The sequence below is a fragment of the Rhinolophus sinicus genome, chromosome 16 (assembly GCF_057876585.1).
Source record: "Rhinolophus sinicus isolate RSI-liver-muscle chromosome 16, RSI-T2T, whole genome shotgun sequence".
NCBI classification, from domain to species: Eukaryota; Metazoa; Chordata; class Mammalia; order Chiroptera; family Rhinolophidae; genus Rhinolophus; species Rhinolophus sinicus.
Window position 1 is genome coordinate 116,185,898 of NC_142516.1, and position 18,741 is coordinate 116,204,638.

At 36.3% G+C, this 18,741-nt stretch overlaps 2 protein-coding genes across 7 annotated transcripts in view; one reads left to right on the forward strand and one right to left on the reverse strand.

Annotated features, from left to right (window-relative positions):
- Nucleotides 1–5,300, forward strand: part of PRIMPOL (primase and DNA directed polymerase) — a 31,418-nt gene extending 26,118 nt beyond the window's left edge. For 3 of the 6 annotated variants that reach the window (XM_074329843.2, XM_019736194.3, XM_074329844.2), the window contains exons 11-14: nt 3,339–3,421; nt 3,506–3,552; nt 4,050–4,097; nt 4,964–5,300. In XM_074329843.2, the coding sequence (XP_074185944.2) occupies nt 3,339–3,421; nt 3,506–3,552; nt 4,050–4,097; nt 4,964–5,209 (424 nt within the window). In that variant the 3' untranslated portion in view covers nt 5,210–5,300. Of the gene's footprint in view, nt 1–3,338; nt 3,422–3,505; nt 3,553–4,049; nt 4,267–4,963 lie in introns of all 6 variants that reach the window. The other 3 variants (XM_019736190.3, XM_019736191.3, XR_012495551.2) reach the window with 2 other exon arrangements.
- The window catches only part of CENPU (centromere protein U), a 36,048-nt gene continuing 21,434 nt past the window's right edge, over nt 4,128–18,741 (reverse strand). The window contains exons 9-13 of the mRNA XM_074329845.2: nt 12,296–12,374; nt 11,334–11,381; nt 10,150–10,211; nt 7,782–7,938; nt 4,128–5,822 (exon numbers count right to left, since the gene is read on the reverse strand). Of these exons, the coding sequence (XP_074185946.1) occupies nt 5,709–5,822; nt 7,782–7,938; nt 10,150–10,211; nt 11,334–11,381; nt 12,296–12,374 (460 nt within the window). The 3' untranslated portion in view covers nt 4,128–5,708. The remainder of the gene's footprint in view (nt 5,823–7,781; nt 7,939–10,149; nt 10,212–11,333; nt 11,382–12,295; nt 12,375–18,741) is intronic.

Sequence of the window (18,741 nt, forward strand, 5' to 3'; positions counted from 1 at the left end):
TAAGATTTTGGTGTATCTTTCCAGTCTTTTTTTCTATGCATACAAGTTTACCAGAAAATCCTTATCATATGATGACCATCCTTTAACTTTTTGAAATTGTCAGGTTGCTATATATTTCTTTCTGAAGAATTACCAAGCTGTGTTATGTATCCATAATCTATTCTTTTTCTTATGTGTGCTAAATATATCAAACATATAAGTGTATATATCATGTACATGTTCGTTTGAAAGACTAATACTAAACGACTGTTTGTCGTATCTGCCACCCACTGGGAGGAACAGAACTTGACCTCAGAAGTGCCTGTGGTCCTTCCTCTTCCTGGACCTCAGAGATAACAGTTATTCCGGATTTTGTGTTAATCATTCCCTTACTCTTTTAAATGTTATTGTCCCTATATATTTATATCCCCAAACAATATATTATTTCACTTTACATTTTTTTAATCTTATGTAAATTGAATCTTGACTTGCTTTTTAGTCAATATTGTATTTTTGTTCATCCATATTGCAGCATGTTGCAGTTGCTTATTTTTTCATTATTGTGTAGTTTGCCATATTAATATAAATATGCCAGTTTATTTATCCTACTACGGACTTTTGGATTGCTATATGAACAATGAAGCTACAAATATGCTTGTACATATTGCCTAGAGCACATATATAAGAGTTTCTCAAAGTATGTATTTAATTTTACTAGGTAATTCTCCAAATGGTCATGCTAATTTATACTCCCACCAGCAGTGTTTTCAGATTTTTCTACTGCTCCATATTCTCACCAACACTTTAGTACTATTAGGTTTAAAAAATTTGGTTTGCTAATCTGGTGGATATAAAATGAAATTGTAGTTTCATCTGAATGTCCCTGATCATTAATGAATTTGAGGATTGGATTGTCAAACCACCCTCATGAATCCGACATTCTAACCCAGTGTCAAGCTTTGCTTGAAAGATACAAGGAATGAAAAGCACAGGGGAAGCAGACTGAGGCCTGGGACAGCTGGCCCTGCTCCCCAGATGCTTCCTGCACTGGATGCTCTCTGACTCCGGTTGAAAGGGAGGCAGAAATGAGCAGTCACTGTACACAGCAGGGAGCACTGAGGTTAGGAAGCTTCTGCATTTTGTACTCATGCATTCTCCTGACACCGCATGTGTAACCATGCCTCGTATGTCCACAGACTCTAGGTTTATTTACCATAAGCAGAAATCAGAAACATCTTGCAGAGAGCATTCTGAAGATAAGGGCTCTCTGCCTCGCAAATACCATTGGTCCAGAGGTTCCCAATGTTCTCAGTTTATGGTCCCCTTAGACTCTTAGGAATTTTTCACATGCTCTGAGGCCAAAAGAAATACCTAACAGTTCTGTGTATAAAACAGTTTTAAATAGCTTCAAGTATTCATGTCCTAACAATTTAGTAGCTCCTTGAAAAAACAATATTGATCATTTGAAAGAAAATATTTTTATTTCATTCTTTTTTTTATCAAGCTACAACTGACATATAAGTATTGGCTTCAGGTGTACCTGATTTGCTATCTATGTATACATAGCAAAATGAGTAAGTCTGGTGAACACCTGTCACCATACAGTTACAAATTGTTTTCTTACGATGAGATTTTTTTAAGATTTACTCTCTCAGCAACTTTCAAATATGCAGTACAGTTTTCACTAAGGTCACCATGCTGTACGTTACATCCCCATAACTATTTATAACTAGAAGTCTGTACCTTTTCACCTCCTTAAATACAATTACTTGTTAAGGGAACACATGTCCTTTTGAGCATTGCATAACCTCTTAAACGTTATAATCAGATTGGACACTGCTCCCCCCCCCCCATTATGTCTCATTCCACATTGATGTTTATAATACTTTTTATCACAGCCGCCACCCAAAAACTCAGCTCTACAAAGATAGGACATCACTGCAAGGAACGAAGGGTGATGTAATGAAGCCGTGAACTGTAGGGTAGCTTGCAGAGTGCTTGACAGATGTCAGGTGCCACTGTGTTTCCCTAGAAAGCTGTAAAACCCCATTGCTGTGGGGCACTTTGGTGTACGGTTTGGGGGCTGCAGCATTAGTCGGTTGAGTAGGACGCCTATTACTGGAATGTGTGTGAGGCAGTTAGACTGCGTCGCCTGCATTTTTCTCTCCCCAGTACATGTCCCACTACCATGTAGAACATTAGTCATTTTATGTTTCTTTTTCTATGAAATTTGAGAAGATTTTAAACTACTTAAATTTTATTTTTAGCGGTAGAGGATTGTTTAGGTTTTCTGTAACTTTTTAAGTTTGCTTAGTTTGGTATATTTTTATACTTCTAGTACTTTGTCTATTTTACCAAAATTTTCAATGTTACTGACACAAGTGTATAATATCCTATTTTTAGAATATTCTGCATTTGTAGTTACAGCTGCACTTGATTTCTAATGTGTCTTTACCTATTTTTTGATCAGTCTCAAAAGAATTTCATTTTCACATTTTGGCCTTGTTGGTTTTTAAAAAAATTTTTGCTCTTGATTATTTTCTGCTGAAGTTAGTTACTCATTTACCTTTAGCCATTCTTTTTTTGTTGTAAATAAGCTTTTAAGATTTGAAATTTCCCTCTAACGATTGGCCCTATTTCACATATTTTAACATGTATTTTCAATTCCATTCAGTTCTGGCCATTTTCTAATTTCAACCATGATTTTTCCTTGAGTCATTGATTTAGAAATGTTTTTAATTTCCAAGTTACGGGTTTCTATTAGCTATCTTTTTATTTCTAAATAATCTGCTTTGTTAGAATGTGCTGTGTGAATGCTTTTAAATTTGATGAGCTTCACAATGTACTTGAATAGTCATTTTATAAATGTTTTGTATGTGACTGTAAAGAGCTTTAATTATTTTTTAATTATTTGAAGTCATATATGCCTATTATGTCAAATTTATTAATTGCTTTTTAATTATGTCATCAGATTTTCTATATCCTCGCTGAATTTTTTGTGGTTATTTGTTGTATCACTTATCAAAAGAATCTTTTAAAAATATATTCATTTTTGGTAGAATGTTTATCCTTGAAGTTGTTGATTTTGCTCACGTATTTTGAAGCGATCTTATTTGGTGGGTACAGACTGGGAATTATTCTATCTTCCTGGGAGGAACTTTTTAAAAATGTACTTTTTTGCCCTAAAGTCCATTTTGTATATTTTTGGTCACCATAGTTTTCTTTTGGTTGGTGTACATCTATTTCCATTCTTTTACTTTTTAAGTCTTAGGCATATCTCTTGTAAACAGTATGTTGCTGAATTTTGCTTTCTATCCAGTCAACATTTTTGTTTTTCTTTTTTTTTTTTTAACATAAAGGATTTTAGTTGATCTGAAAAACGAAGTTTGGTATCAGAAATGTCATGACCCTGTATGTAAAGCACAAAACTTCAAATCTGACCGTGAGTAATTAATTTTTACATTTACCACCACAAAGTAAAAATTAGGTATCTATATAAAATAGTTTTACTATCTTTCTCATTCAGGTTTTCCATTACCTGCTGAAGTGTGTTTCCTGTTTCTTCTCAAAGAGGTAAGTGCTTAGTGTTTCTCCTTACTAATTAGTTCTTTTTCCTTTCTTTCCTTTTTTTTAAAAATTAAAGTTTATTGGGGTGACAATTGTTAGCAGTTACATAGGTTTCAAGTGTACAGTTCTGTATTACATCATCTGTATATCACATTGTGTGTTCACCACCCAGTCAGCTCTCTTTCCATCACCATAGTTGATCCCCTTTACCCTCATCTCCCACCCACACTAATTAGTTCTTGGTACAACTGTATAAATGAGCCATGAGTAGTGTCCAAATGTGTCCTGATAGCTTTTAAACACACTGTTCGGTACCTTGTTTTCACTTAGGCATATATTTTAGTGATTGTCACATCTCAGCACATATCTAATATGCACCGCACTCTTTTTCACTGCTCCATAAGAAATTGTATAGATACCTAGTTAACCAGCTCTAGACACTTATGTTTTGCTTTACAAAAAGTATACAAAATACTCATCTTTGTGTTTCTTTATATCTATAGGAAGAATTTCTAGAAGAATGTCAAGAGATATATCCATTTTTAATTTTGGTAGATATTACCAGATTGCTAAGCCAACAGTTTTCCTTTAAAAACTTTTATTTGCCAAAATAATTCACATTCATTGTAGAAAAGAAATTAGAAAATACATAAAAAATCAAAAGGGGGAAAAATCATCCTCACTCATGTTTTGACCATTCAAAGAAAATTGATATAAATGGTATGTATATTCAAGAATTTGTATGTATGCTGATTAATATATATGTGTATGTGCATATACATGTTAGTCATAGTATACATACTACTTTGTAGGTTTTTTTTCCTACTTAAACCATCACAAATATCTTCAGGAATACATATTACTAAATTGCTCTCCATAAAAATGATAGGAAATTAAACTTCACAGTTTATGAGAGCACCTACGACCCTACGTTTTTGCCAACATTACTTATTTTTACCTTTTAATTTTTACCCTCCTGGTAGGCAAAAAGCAGTATTTCAGTTTTAATTTACCTTTCTTAATTTATTAATTGAAGTTGAACTTTTTTCAGAATTACTATTTCTATTTCTATTATAGATTGCCTGTAACTGTATTATGTCCACTTTTCTATGTGGCCTTAATATTTTACAAGAAGTTTTTATTAAGTTCTTTTGTCATGGTATCTTTCAGACTCCAGATTTGGAGTTTCAAGAGTGTCTGAGCTACCGTGGCGGCAATATTTGAATTAATGAATTCATTCCCATGGCAACTATCTCAGGGACAATATGATGCCGCATATTCATTTTAATATCTGTTGAACTGGTCTTAATACCTTAATTCAACATAGATTAATACAGTGAAATCATCACATTCTGACTGAATAACCTGTATTTTCTTCCTATCCCATTCTCCTTTACCCTCCCTTTTGGAACCAAAGGAAGAAGAGTTTACAACAGACGAAACAAGGAACAATGAAACCAAGAATCCTCATAAGCTATCTAGTACCTCATCAAAAGGTGTATTTTCTGATCCTGACTGGGATAGTGGCATTGATGATACTTATTTTCTGGAAGCTACTGAAGATGCTGAATTAGCAGAAGCTGCAGCAAACAGTCTGCTCAGTTATAATAGTGGAGTGGATGAAATTCCTGATGAACTAATTATAGAAGTATTACAAGAGTAGCTAATTAACTATGGACACTCACATAACCAAACTGTTATTTGCCTGAAGACAGATTATTAAATTTTAGTAATTTATTATATCAACTAAGTTATATCTCTGTGTTCCAATTCTTGTTTTTTACTGACATGAAACAGTTATTGAAAATTAGCTTCAGTGTACTTAAATTCAGTAGAAATCTTATTAACCAAAGTTAGGCTGTGTTCACATTAGCTTAATTTTGTGTTTATTTATAGGCAAAAAGTCTTTTATATGTCTATGGCTGATTAGAATTAGGTGTCAACATTTTAAAACTTATTACTCAAGACACTAACCAGGAAAGTTACTTATGATCTCTAAAACTACTAAACAATCAAACTGGTAACAAGGCCATACAGCCAGCCTGAACAATTAGTCAGGTTTACTAAATGTATCGGAGACTGTTTCTTTAACAATAAAAAGTAGTCTAAGAAGGCAACGGGCAGTAGCATGAGACTGATCTTTACATTTTAGTAGATTGGTCTCATTTCTGGTCAACGAGCTTTTCTAACTGATGGTTGATATTTTGCAGATGACTTTCAGCTCCCAAAAGCGTTCTTACTTTGAATAACAGAGCTGGAAGGCTGGATGAGTCATACTGTTGGAAGAAAGTAATTTATTTAGATTAACAAATACTAAAAACTTTTGTTTTACATAGCTCAATGTTATGACCAAATGCCAATTTTAATAGAGCTTTCCATTAACTACTCATTTTCTTTTTAAAACTAGTATCAGTAAGAAACTTGGTTTTAACCCATTTCCTTAGGACATAATTGAGAAATAAGGTTGCAAAGGAACTGCTCCCTGCAAGGCTTGAGCTGACCTCACCCCAGAAGACTAGTTGGTTCAAAGAACAGTGGCATGTGAATTATTTAAAAGAGAAAATCATTCCTGGAACAGATATAGATTGGGTTTGGGCAAGTCTGCTTGACCTCATGCCTTTTTTAAACAGAAAACTGTAAGGCAGATTTACTTTTACTGCAAGAACTGAAGGAATGAGAACACCAGGCCTATAAAAGTTCAAGAGAAAAAAAAAATCCATCATCTAGAAAAATTATTTACTGGGAAAATCAATTAAATGTCTTAAAAATTGCCAGTTCAAATGTTCTTAATGATTAAAGACAAAATTAGAATTCAAACCTACCTTATGACTGAAATAATTACTGTGTTTCCCCAAAAATAAGACCTAGCCGGACTATCAGCTCTAATGCATCTTTTGGAGCAAAAATTTATATAAGACCCAGTCTTATGTTTAAAATAATTAAATAAAATATTAATTTTTGCTCCAAAAGACGCATTACAGCTCATGGTCTGGCTAGATCTTATTTTCGGGGAAACATGGTAACAAAGCCAAACTTCGCGTTGCAAATTGTTATTGAAGGGTGAGTGACTAAGTTTCCTTTCTAGAATTTTATAATTATGATAGTTTGTTATCATGTTTTCAAGGTGGTTTTCATAGAAACGAAAATTAAACAGAAAAGCTGTCAGACTTTACCACCACAAGATAGAAGATAATGTATCACATTACGATGTGTTCGAGCTACGATGGGGCACGTGCTGTCAGGGAGGGGTAACGGGAAGAACCAACATTTGGTGCTAGATTTTCAGTTTAGGAAAAGAGGTAAGACATACTTAAATATATATATAAAGCAAAAAGAACATGCACTACAATAGAAGTACAAAAGGCACCAAGGGCATGCAGAGAACAAGCTATCAGTAAGAGTAGTGTGTTCCACACAAGGTACAGTCTCTGAATCTCAGTTTTCACCCAAGTTATTACGTTCAAATTAAATTAGTGCTATTAATTTCTCCAAATAACAAGCTTTAGACTCGCTGGGTACTGTCGCAGGAAACAAATAATTTTAAAACATTCTATTTCCAGATCTCTATAATCTATAAACAAACCTTAGGCTCAGGAAAATTAACCTTTAGATTAGTGTCAAAACCTTACAATTGAATTTAGAATTGAAGAATACAAGATGTGATCATAATCTATATGTATATATTTTTTTTCTGTACCTTAAACATTTCTGGTTTTCACAACAGTAGCAAAGTCTGCAGCAAAAATCCAGAAGCCAGTACAAAATTAAAACAATATGTACTTTCTCCTATATTTTTTTGTTTCTCAGCTTCTAAAATTACACCTACCATTTTATTGATGACTTGTTTTTTAGAGATAAGATACTACAGACATGGGGTTAACAAAAGGTTAGTCTTTAAAACATGTTTGAGTAATCTTACGTTGATGATAATTATAATAAAGCAAAGCACTTCAGATTTGTACACAAAGGATACACTTCCCTTAGTGAGATTCAGTTTTCTGTAGCATAAATATCTTCATAAAAAAAAGTGTTTCTGGATTTTTCTCTACTCTTCTAGCCTTAAGTAGCTAAAGAAGGGATGATGTAACAAGTTTTCACCAATTTAGAGTGATGCTGCTTTGGGTAGACTGTAATGTTGTATCTACATTTCTCTTTGCTCAAAGCTTCTGATACTCTAGCATGAAAAGCCCTATAGCTTCTGGAGCACAGTAAAAAGTAAAAATTGAACTTATTACCGTTTCCTTTACATTTGGTTTTCTCTCACGAATATCTGAATAATCTTGATGAAGCTGTTTAAAATTAGATAAGAAATATGTTGCATTCCTAAAAGAAGATTTTCTCTCCTTAAGTTCATCATATTTTATTTGTAGTTGTTTCAGCTGTGGTTCTAACCTAAAAAAAAGAAAAGAAAAAAAGTTCCTAAAAATAAATGACAGTATAATGAAGTATAACAACCTACAGTGTATGAGACTGAGTGTGTAAATATATTGAGTGAAGTTAGAAAAAACAGGGAAGGTGGACTAGATAGTTTAAAATATCTGTGGCTCTGAAATAATGAATGTGTGGAAAGATTCTAGATTTCAATTTAAAATGTAGATAAAACTCTGAAATACGAAGCCCACAGAAGAATACACCCTATCTATCCTGAAATTCTTCAAGTCATTTTTAGGGTCTTGGGAGCTACTGAGTTAGAACATAACATTGTATAGCCTCAGGCAGGAATAGACAGGCATTACAGTTTAACAGCAAAAGCGCGGGCAAAAAGGCTTCCCTTTGCCCCTTCCTCTGGTCAAAATCGTGTCCATTTCCAAGGTCAGATAAAACCAGTTGGGGGAAAAAACTATCACAGTGCCTGGATGAAAAATATATGATCTTGGGCAAAGTGCTTTCTCTTCAGTGGCTTAGTTTCTTAACCTATAAAATTAAAAGGGATCACTTGGGTTTTATGGACTAGTACATAAAAGGAAGGGGTAAGACTGCAAATTTCTTCTTCTCACAAGATATAAAAAGCAACTATCCTCTAATATCATGATTTTATTTTATAAAAGAAAAGTCCTTTTACCAGTTCTGTACATTGAACAAATGCAACACTCTGGACGACTCACTAGTGTGCTGTCTGGTCTGCGGTCAGGAGTGCAGGATTTGGAGTCAGTGGTAGACATCAGATCCTGGCTCCCCTGCTTCCTACGAGTGGGGCTGTAGGTTAAGCTAACCTCCCTGTGCCTTAGGTCTTTCACATGTAAAGTTAAAACAATGACATTATTTTTTTTCTTTTTATGCTTTTTCAAAATATCCAGGCATACCTCATTTCATTGTGTTTCATAGATATTGCTTTCTCTTTTTCTGTTTACAAATTGAAGGCAAGGCCCTCCACCAGCAAAAGTTATGACTCGTTTTATTGAAATATTTGCTTTATTGCAGTGGTCTGGACCCAAATCCACAGTATCTCTGGGTATGCCTGTACTTCTCAACTTTTAAAATTATATCTAGACAAAGAACCAAGAGGCTGGTCTTTAAAACATGCCTGGGTCTTATATAGCCTTGTTAACAGCCATAATCACCTGCCTCACAGATTATGATTAACGAGTTAGTGTATAACATAATGCATTTAGGGTGGTGCCCAGCATACACAGGAAGTTTTTTTTTTTAAGTGTTAGCTATCATTATTATACTGTCTTTAATTTTCTTATTTTGGCCTGGGCCAGGTGAGAGCTTTATCATGGGCCGCACCTGTCCATAGATTAGATATGGAAACCAATGGACTAGATATCCAGTTCCTCCATCTTCTAACTTCTGTGGCAGCTCTTCTCTAAAACTTAGTAATTATAGGCTGTCTTTTCTGATACCACTTTCTCAAGCTCTATTTAAAACTCCCGAAGAGCAGAGAGCATATCTGATACTGCTTATACTTCCGCTGCTTTACTACCAGGCCAGCAGCTCACACCACACCCTGGCCGGACTGAAGAGCACCACACATCACTAGCTGTCTGACAGCAACGCAGTGTGCTCGTCTTTCAGGACCACGGGGACAGCCCGAACAGTTCACTGGTCCAATACTCGGGAATGGACTCGCATGAGTGTCATACCAATTCAATTATTGTTGAATCATGTTCCAACAATATTAACAAAAACTGTTAACATTTATACAGCACTTCCTGTATGCCAGTCACTGTGAGGCATTTTCTGTACATTTATTCATTTAATTCTCACAACACTCTGCAAGGTGGAAGTATTATGCTCATTTACAAATGAAGGATCTGAGGCCCTGGGAGGTTAAATAACCTGCCCAAAGTTGCACAGCCAGTAAATGGTCAAGCGTGGATTCAAACCCAGGCAGTCTTGTTCTAGAGTCTATACATTAACTCTCTAATTAGGCTGCCTCTCAGGCCACAGTTGAGAGATCTGGTGGCAAATAGATCACTGCCGAATTCTCCTCTGTTAAGAGCTTCTCCAACTCTGCTGCATAATCTACCTTCACTGAGCTTCCACTCTCAAAGAAAACCTGCGATTTTAATGCAACACAGCAGCAAGTTTTACTAGCCCCACATGACACAGCACAATCTTTCTGAGTAAGATCTCAACAGGATTTTGATGTTATCTTACCGAAGCAGTTCATCCTGGACTTCAATCAAACGCTGCCTTTTCTTTTCAATAGCTGAAATTATCTAAGTAATATAATAATTTATTTGTTAATTTCATAAATATTTGGGCACTGCCATGCACACTGTGCCAGGTACTGGAAATAGTGCAAAACAAGACAGACCCCATTCTTTCTATCATGGAACTTTGGTCTAATAGGGAAGACAAATATTACATATAAGCAGTATGTAATTACAATTTCTGATATGTGCTATGAAAGAACTCTGAAAAAGAACGGTAGGGCTATTTACTCCAAGATTTGAAAGTGGGGGCCAGGTTTTTACCCTGTGAGATATAAAGTAAGGAGTTTCAATTTTATCTAGGGACACTAGGAAAATGTTGAAGAAGGGGAGTGTCATGATACATTTGTATTTTAAAAAGAACATTTCAGTAAAATCAATTTTATTATCTTTGCCATCACTTTTAGTGACTACCTAATATTCCATTGCTGGACATTCAGACTGTTCCCACTTGCTTATAAGCAATGCAGAGTTGACCAGTAAGAGATTAAAATGGAAGGAAAACAACAACAAAGGCTTGTAACGACTGGAAGGGAAATGTGTATTTTCAATACATTTCTATTATAAATGTAGAGGGGGAGCTGCTCTTCCATTCCAGGATTCATGCAAGTTGAGAGCTAGAATGTCAGGTCATTTGGTCCGACCATAAAGAGATGACGGGGAAAGGAGGGCCTAGTGCTTCCTGGCTTGTTTCCCTTGCACACCTAGTGGCGTATAGCTCTCAAAAATGTGGTACAACATTGAAGTAGCAGAACCAGCACAACAAATGAGGTCTCTTGACCCTTAAACCGGTATTCCGCCCAGGCTTTCCTCTTACCTGGGACAAGTCTTGATTCTAAAAGGCTTTGCTTTCTGATATCCACAAAAGCAATAAGTATACATCACACAATACTTATCCATACACGTGGCCATCGTGGGCTTCATTGCCACTTTTAGGCTAACCAGGATCCCCATTCCTTAGCGTGCATTAACAGTACTCAAACACAAAATCAATCAAATAAAAGCCTGACTAAAAAGATAAAAATCTTATACAAACCAACGGTCATAAAACTCAGAGTCAAGTCTACATAGCTCTTCTCCATGATAGCGTTCTATATGGCTGTCTGCTTCTCGTCACAAGTGACTTACCTTAGCATTCTTCCTTTTCAGAGTTTTCAACATCTGCATTTTTTTAAGCTACGGAAAACAAAAGAAATATTTGCATGGCATTTTCCAAAATTAAACACTTATTAGCTTATGATACATGACATTTAGTTTAAAACAACATGTGAAATATGGATAATTCTAATGAGTTCTTTACTACATTGCCAGCAAATGCAGTCCTTCCTGTTGCGACCTGCACAACACAAGCCGTGGGAAGGCGGCGAGGGTTAAACTATCATAAAGAGACAGAGACTCAAATACAGTTAAATCACAGAGGACCGAGGGACTCGCAGCCTCAAGGGACTGGAGCCCTGAATCGGGTCCTCGTGGGTATTTATAGATTTCTTACAATAAGCATCACAAGATTAAAGGCAGGGTCCACGAAATTCTCATACCACACCTTAAAATTCTTCCAATTCCCAGATATCTGTCCCAAAGCAACCGATGCTCATTGTCCCCAGGCGACTAAGGTGGGTGTGTTCAACCCCCTGGGGGAGCAAGTCTCACAAGGTAAAACCATCCCATGAGCTAAGCAGGAAGAGGATATCTTATCACTCTAAGTCCTTTGCATAGCAAAGTGCAGGACAATTGGGGCATGCATTAGCAGCTTCCCATCATGGTGAGGAGGAGGGGTATGGCTACCTCCTGACTTTTATTATGTTAACTCATGGGGGTCCCAATGGGGTCCCTTCTGGCTTAAGTCGTTCCTCCCACGAGGAATCGTTACTCGTCTTTGACTGCAGACCCAGCTTACAGGGACCAAATAAGGAGACTTAGGATAAATGAACTCAACCCCAAAGAGGGACAGTCCCACAGAGTCTTCTTTCCCTAAGGAAAGATTGGAGAGGGCAAACGGCTAGGCTGCTGTGTGACCACACCTTCCTAACTATATGCTACCTCAGGATTAGTAAAGATTTAGACCAATGAATTTATGTCAGTGAACTTACCATTTTGATGAGTTCATCTTTTATATTAGAATGAAATGTATTGATGGCTTTCTTGCAAATTTTAGAGTCTATATTTTTTCTGTAGAATAAACGAAAAATCAAACTAGGTATCTTGAAAGGTGTGTTTTATTTGCTTAGCATAGCAACACACAATTTGGCTTACACCATTCTGAGTATCTAAGATAGCATAGTCAGCTTACATCACTTTCTCAGGCTTTAAAAAAATACTGGAAATATCTCAACAAAAGGAAAAGAACAGGAAATACTTTTTCCTAAACCCTCAAGTATGTGGTCAGCTTAACTCTCTGACACCGGCCACGGCCACAGGTGGTACACGTCATGTGGAAATGCTTACAACCAATCCCAGCCTTTTCCTGCCCCCGATCCAACAACCAGCAGACTTTAGCCCCTCCCTCCCTGCCTGCTAACAACTGGAGGAATGAATAATTGTATAACATGTTTGGTCTCTGACCCCAGGCATCCAAACTGTCAGATCCCACCAGTGCTCCAATTCAGGTGACACAGAAACCCTTCCCTCAGGCAGCACCCAAAAAACCTGGAACACTGGGTGACGTTCCACTCATCTCTTCCTCTCCCAAGGAAGAAGGCGTGCGCGGGGCCATTTTTCCTAATCCTGCTGAGCTGTGCCAGCGCGTGTGCAGTATTGCCAGTTCTCTTTTGCTGCAACAAGCTGCTGAGCTCCTTTGTTCTCCATGACCCCCAGGCATCTAAAGTATGCTCGTTCCAACCAACAGTCAGTGTCAAAAGCCAGCTGTTGAATTCTTCAAAAACTATTAGGTTGGTGCAAAAGTAATAGCGGTTTAAAAGGTTAAAAATTGCAAAAATCACTATTACTTTTGCACTGACCTAATATAAAGCTGACCCCAAAAGGAAACTGAGTCAGGTCCCTGTCAGAAGGGAGAAGAGAATCCGGCCTCCCGGTGTGGCTCACTCGGCTGAACGGTAGACGCACCACGACTGTGCAGCAGCAGCGGACACACTGCCCGGGCTGCAGCTACACGTCCACCCTCTCTGCATTGGCACAGGGTGGACTGTAATTTAAAGTGTCCTTTTATTTGAAAATAGTAAATCTCTTGTGTAAGTGCCAGTAGTTACAAAGTTATTTTTTTCTTGGAGCAAGTCCATCAGGAAGAAGAGTCACCCAAGAGAAGGGGACCAAACTCATGGCCTAATTCGTCAGAAGCTAAGCATACACAAAAGAAGGCCTGCATTTTTACATATGCATCTTTGCATAAGTTCTCATCATGAAATGGGTGTTAAAAAAATATTTCTAGTGACATCAGCAAGGTGGTGGAATAGGAAACCCCAGACCTCATTCCCCCCCAGGAAAACCAACTTACCTATACACGGCCCACAAAGCCTTTGTGAGAATTCCCAAAACCAATTAAGCTGCATTATGCCAGGCAAGTTTAAAGTCAAAAACACCCACATTCAGACATCTAAGAAAATCCATTTCATATCAACTGAGATAGCCATTCTTCCAAGCCAGCACAGCTCAGTTCTCCTGAGAGGAGAAGCTTAGTTCATGGTTTCTCCCTTGGGAAGAAAAAGAGAAGAGTGGAGCATATGTCCAATATACTGGCTTTTCAGAGGGCTGCATGAGGGACTTATTCTTGTCTTGTCTGACTTGGAGTACGAACAAGGAACCAGCAGTCTACGGATGCCTGGGGTACATGGAAAGCAAAAGAGCTCAGCAGCCCGTTGCAGCACCAGAGAACTCAAATACCACAGACACACACAAGAGGGAGCTCTAACCTTTAGAGATTACAATCTCCTGAAAAAGAAAGAAGCAACCTTTCTAGTTGGGAAATTACACACAGAAGATCAAAGAAGATACATCCCCAGAAAAAGGTTAGGGACCCCCACCCCAGAAACTTTACCCAGGCTGATTGGTAATGGTCTTCCCCTGTATAAAGCCAGTGTGTAAAGATTATGGGAAGTGGCTGCGTTTTAAAATGCACAAAACACGGTAAAAAAAACAAAGTGTATATATATATTTTGCAGGAAGAAACAAGAAAACATGGTCCAATCAAAGAGAGAAAAATAAAATCTCCAGAAACATAGACCCTAAAGAAATGGAGACCTGACAGAAATTATCTGACAGAATTCAAAAGCAATCATCTTAAAGAAGCTCAGTGTGCTACAGGAAAACAGATAAATTAAAAAAGGAAAACAACGCATGAACAAAATGAGAATATCAACAAACTATTAAAAAGAACCAAACAAATTCTGGAACTGAATAATACAATGACAGAGTTAAAAAATTAGAGGCATTCACAAAAGATTTCATCAAGCAGAGGAAAGAAACAGCAAACCTGATGATGAATCATTTAAAATTATCAAGTCAGAGGAAGAAAAGGAGAAAAAGAATGAAAAAAAGGCCTATGGGACTCATGGGACACCAAGTAGACCAATATATGCATTATAGGAGTCCAAGATGAACAGATAGAGGCAGAGAGCTTATCTGAAGAAGTAATGGCTCCAAACTTCCCAAATTTGAAGAAGGAAACAGACACCCAAATTCAGGAAGCTCAAGGGACCCCAAGAAGAACCCAAAGTGGCCCACACTGAAATGCATTATACTCAAACCGTCAAAATTCAAAGACAGAAAATCTTGAAAGAAGAAAAGCAACTTGTTGTGTACAAGGGAGCTCTCATAACATTGTCAGTAGATTTCTTAGCAGAAACATTACTGGATAGAAGGATGTGGATTGATACACTCAAAGTGCTGAAAGGAAAAAAAAACTACCATTCAAGAATGCTATGCCTAGTAAAACTATCCTTCAAAAAATGAAGAAATACTTTCCCAAATAAATAAAAGCTGAGGTGGTTCATCCCCACTGGAACCACCTTATAAGAATGATTAAAGGGAGTCCTTCAAGTCAAAACAAAAAGATACTATACAACAGCACAAAAGCATATGAAAATACAAAGCTCTCTGGCAAAGGTAAATATATAGGTGAATACTGCATCCTGTAATACTGTAATGGTGGTGCATAAATCACTTTTAATACTAGTATATAATTTAAAAGACAAAAGCATTGAAATAACTATAAAACTATGTCAATGGTTAAAAATATAAAAGGTGTAGTAATCTGTGGCATCGATAACATAATGTGATCCCCAAAAAGTGGGGGAAGGAGATGTAAAGGAGTTTTTGTATGTTATCGAGGTTATCACAAGTATTCACAAGTATGCTGAAAGTATGTTTAAAGAAGATTACTATAAGATGATTTATGTCATCCTCACAAAAAATATCTATAGAAGCACATAAGAAAATGAGAAGGGAATCAAGGCATGTCACTACACAAAATCAATGAAACACAAAGGAAAATAGCAAGAGAAGAGAGAAAACTACAAGACTTATAGAAAACTAACAAAATACTAAGTCACTGTCAGTAATTCCTTTAAATGTAAATAGATTAAACTCCCTAATCGAAAGAAACAGAGTGGCTGACTGCATAAAAAAAACAAGATCCAACTATATGCTGTTTACAAGAGACTCACTTTAGTTAAGTGTAAGGAAAATACACAGACTGAATGTAAAAAGATAGAAAAAGATATTCCATGAAATGGTAACCAAAAAAAAAAAAAAAAACAGAGGTGACCATACTTAGACAAAATAAACTTTAAGCCAAAAATGGTCACAAAAGACAAAGGACATTACGGAATGAAAAAAAGGGTCAATTCATCAGAAAAATAACAAGTTATAAACATATATGCACCCAAAACTGGAGCACCCAAATATATGAACTGACAGAATTAAAGAGAGAAATACACAGTAACAGTAATAAGATTTCAATACCTCACTTTTAATAATGGAGAGATCATACAGTCGCTCAATAAGGAGACAGAACTTGAATAAACCACTTGGACCTATTAAACCTATAGAAAATATCCCACCCAATAATAGCAGAATATACATTCTTCTGAAGCACACACAGAACATTATCCATGATATATCACATGTTATGTGACAAAGTAACCTAACCAACTTAAACTAAGAAATCTTGGTTTAAACAATTTCAAACAAGAAATCATTAGCAAAAGGAAAACAGGAAAATTCACAAGTATGTTGAAATTAAACAACACTTGAACAAACAATGGGTCAAAGAAGAAATAACAAGGGAAAAATCTTAAGACAAATGAAAACAAAAACACAATTTACCAACACTTATAGGATGCAGCAAAATTAGTACTAAGAGGGAAGTTTATAGCAGTAAATACCTACATTAAGAAAGATCTCAAATCAACAACCTAGTTTTATATTTCAAGGAGCTATAAGAAGAAGAGCTAACCAAACCCAAAGTTAGCAGAAGGAACAATACAGATTAGAGCAGAAATAAACAAAATAGAGAATAGAAGAGTCAGAAAAAAAACTGAAACTAAGAGTTGGTTTTTTTGAAAAAATCAAAATTGACAAAAAATAGAAGACTCAATCAGAAATGAAATATAACTGATGCTACAGAAATAAAAAGTATCATAAGAGACTACTATCAACAATTACGTGCCAACAAATTGGGTAACCTAGAAGAAATGCATAAATATCTAGAAACCTAGAACTACTAGGAATGAATCATGAATAAAAAAAAAATCTGGGGCTGGCCTGGTGGCTCAGGTAGTTGGAGGGCCGTGCTCCTAACACCGAGGTCGAGGGTTCGATTCTCACATGGGCCAGTAAGCTGTGCCCTCTACAGCTAAGACTGTGAACAACAGCTCTCCCTGGAGCTGGGCTGCTGTGAGCATCCAGAGGTCCAGAGGTCAGCATGAGCTGCCGTAGGCTACCGTGTGCTGCCATGAGCAGAAAGCGAGCACAAGGCTCATAATACCAGCATGGGTCAGGGATCTGTGCCCTATACAACTAGACTGAGAAACAACGGCTTGAACTGGAGTGTTGGTTCAAAAAAAAAAATCTGAACAAACTGATAGCTAAGTGAGGAGATTGACTCAGAAATCAGAAACTTCCCATCACAGGTCCCAGGGCCAGATGGCTTCAATGGAGAATTCTACCAAACATTTAAAGAAGAACGAACAACAGTCCTTCTCAAATTCTTCCAAAAAACTAAAGAGGAGGGAACACTTCTAAACTAACTTTATGAGGCCAGCATTACACTGATACCAAAATCAGACAAAGGTACTAAAAGAAAACTAGACACCGATATCCTTGATGATTATTGATTCAAAGCCCCTCAACAAAATATTAGTAAACAGAATTTAACAGCTTAAAAAAGGATTATACATCATGACAAAATGGAATTTATTTCTGGAATGCAAGGATAGTTCAACATATGAAATGCAATCAATGTTAATATATTACAATAACAAAATGAAGAACAAAAGCCACACAATGCAGAAAAAGCATTTGACAAAATTCAACACCCATTCATGATAAAAATTCTACACAAACTAGGAATAGAAAGAAATTACATTAACACAATGTAAAGCCATGTATGAAAAGCCCCAGCTAACATCATAATAGTGAAAAACTGAACGCTTTTGCTCTCAGATCAGGAACATGGCAGGGATGCCCTCTCTTGCCATTTCTTTTCAGCATAGTAATGGAAAGCCTAGCTACAGCAATTGGGTAAAAAAAAAAAGGAGGGGGGCATCCAAATTGGAAAGAAGTAAAATCTCTGTTTGCAGATGACATTAATCTTCTATGTAGAAAACCCTAAAGACTCCACAAAAGAACTGTTAGACCCAATAAACGAATTCAGCAAAGTTGAAGGACACAAAATCAACACACAAAATCAGTGGCATTTCTACGTGCTAACAATGAACAATCCAAAACGGAAATTAAGAAAACAATACCATTTACAACAGCATCTAAAAGAATAAAATACTTAGGAATAAACTTAACCAAAGTGAGATATTTATATGCTGAAAACTATAAGACATTGCTGAAAGAAATTAAAGGTACTATAAATGGAGAAACATCCCATGATCATTGATTGGAAGAGTTAATACTATTAAAATGTCCTTAGTACCCCAAACTATCTACAGATTCAATGCAATCCCTACCAAATTCCAAGTGGCATTTTTTGCCTTTGTAGAAAATAACCATCCTAAACTTCATATGGAATATCAAAGGACCGCAAATAGCCAAAATAATCTTGAAACAGCACACCAAAGATGAGGCCTCACATTTCCTGATTACAAAACATGACAAAACTACAGTAATCAAGAGTATAGTACTAACATAAAGACAGACATCTCGACCAATGAAAGAGAACAGAGAACCTGGAAATAAACCCTCACATATATGATCAAATCATCTTCAACAAGGGTGCCAAAGCTATACAATGAGAAAAAGAGATATCTGCTGCACAACAATGTGAATATACTTAACATTACTGAATTCATACTCAATAAGGGTCTTAAGATGGTAAATTATATGTTATGTGTATTTTATCACAATTTAAAAA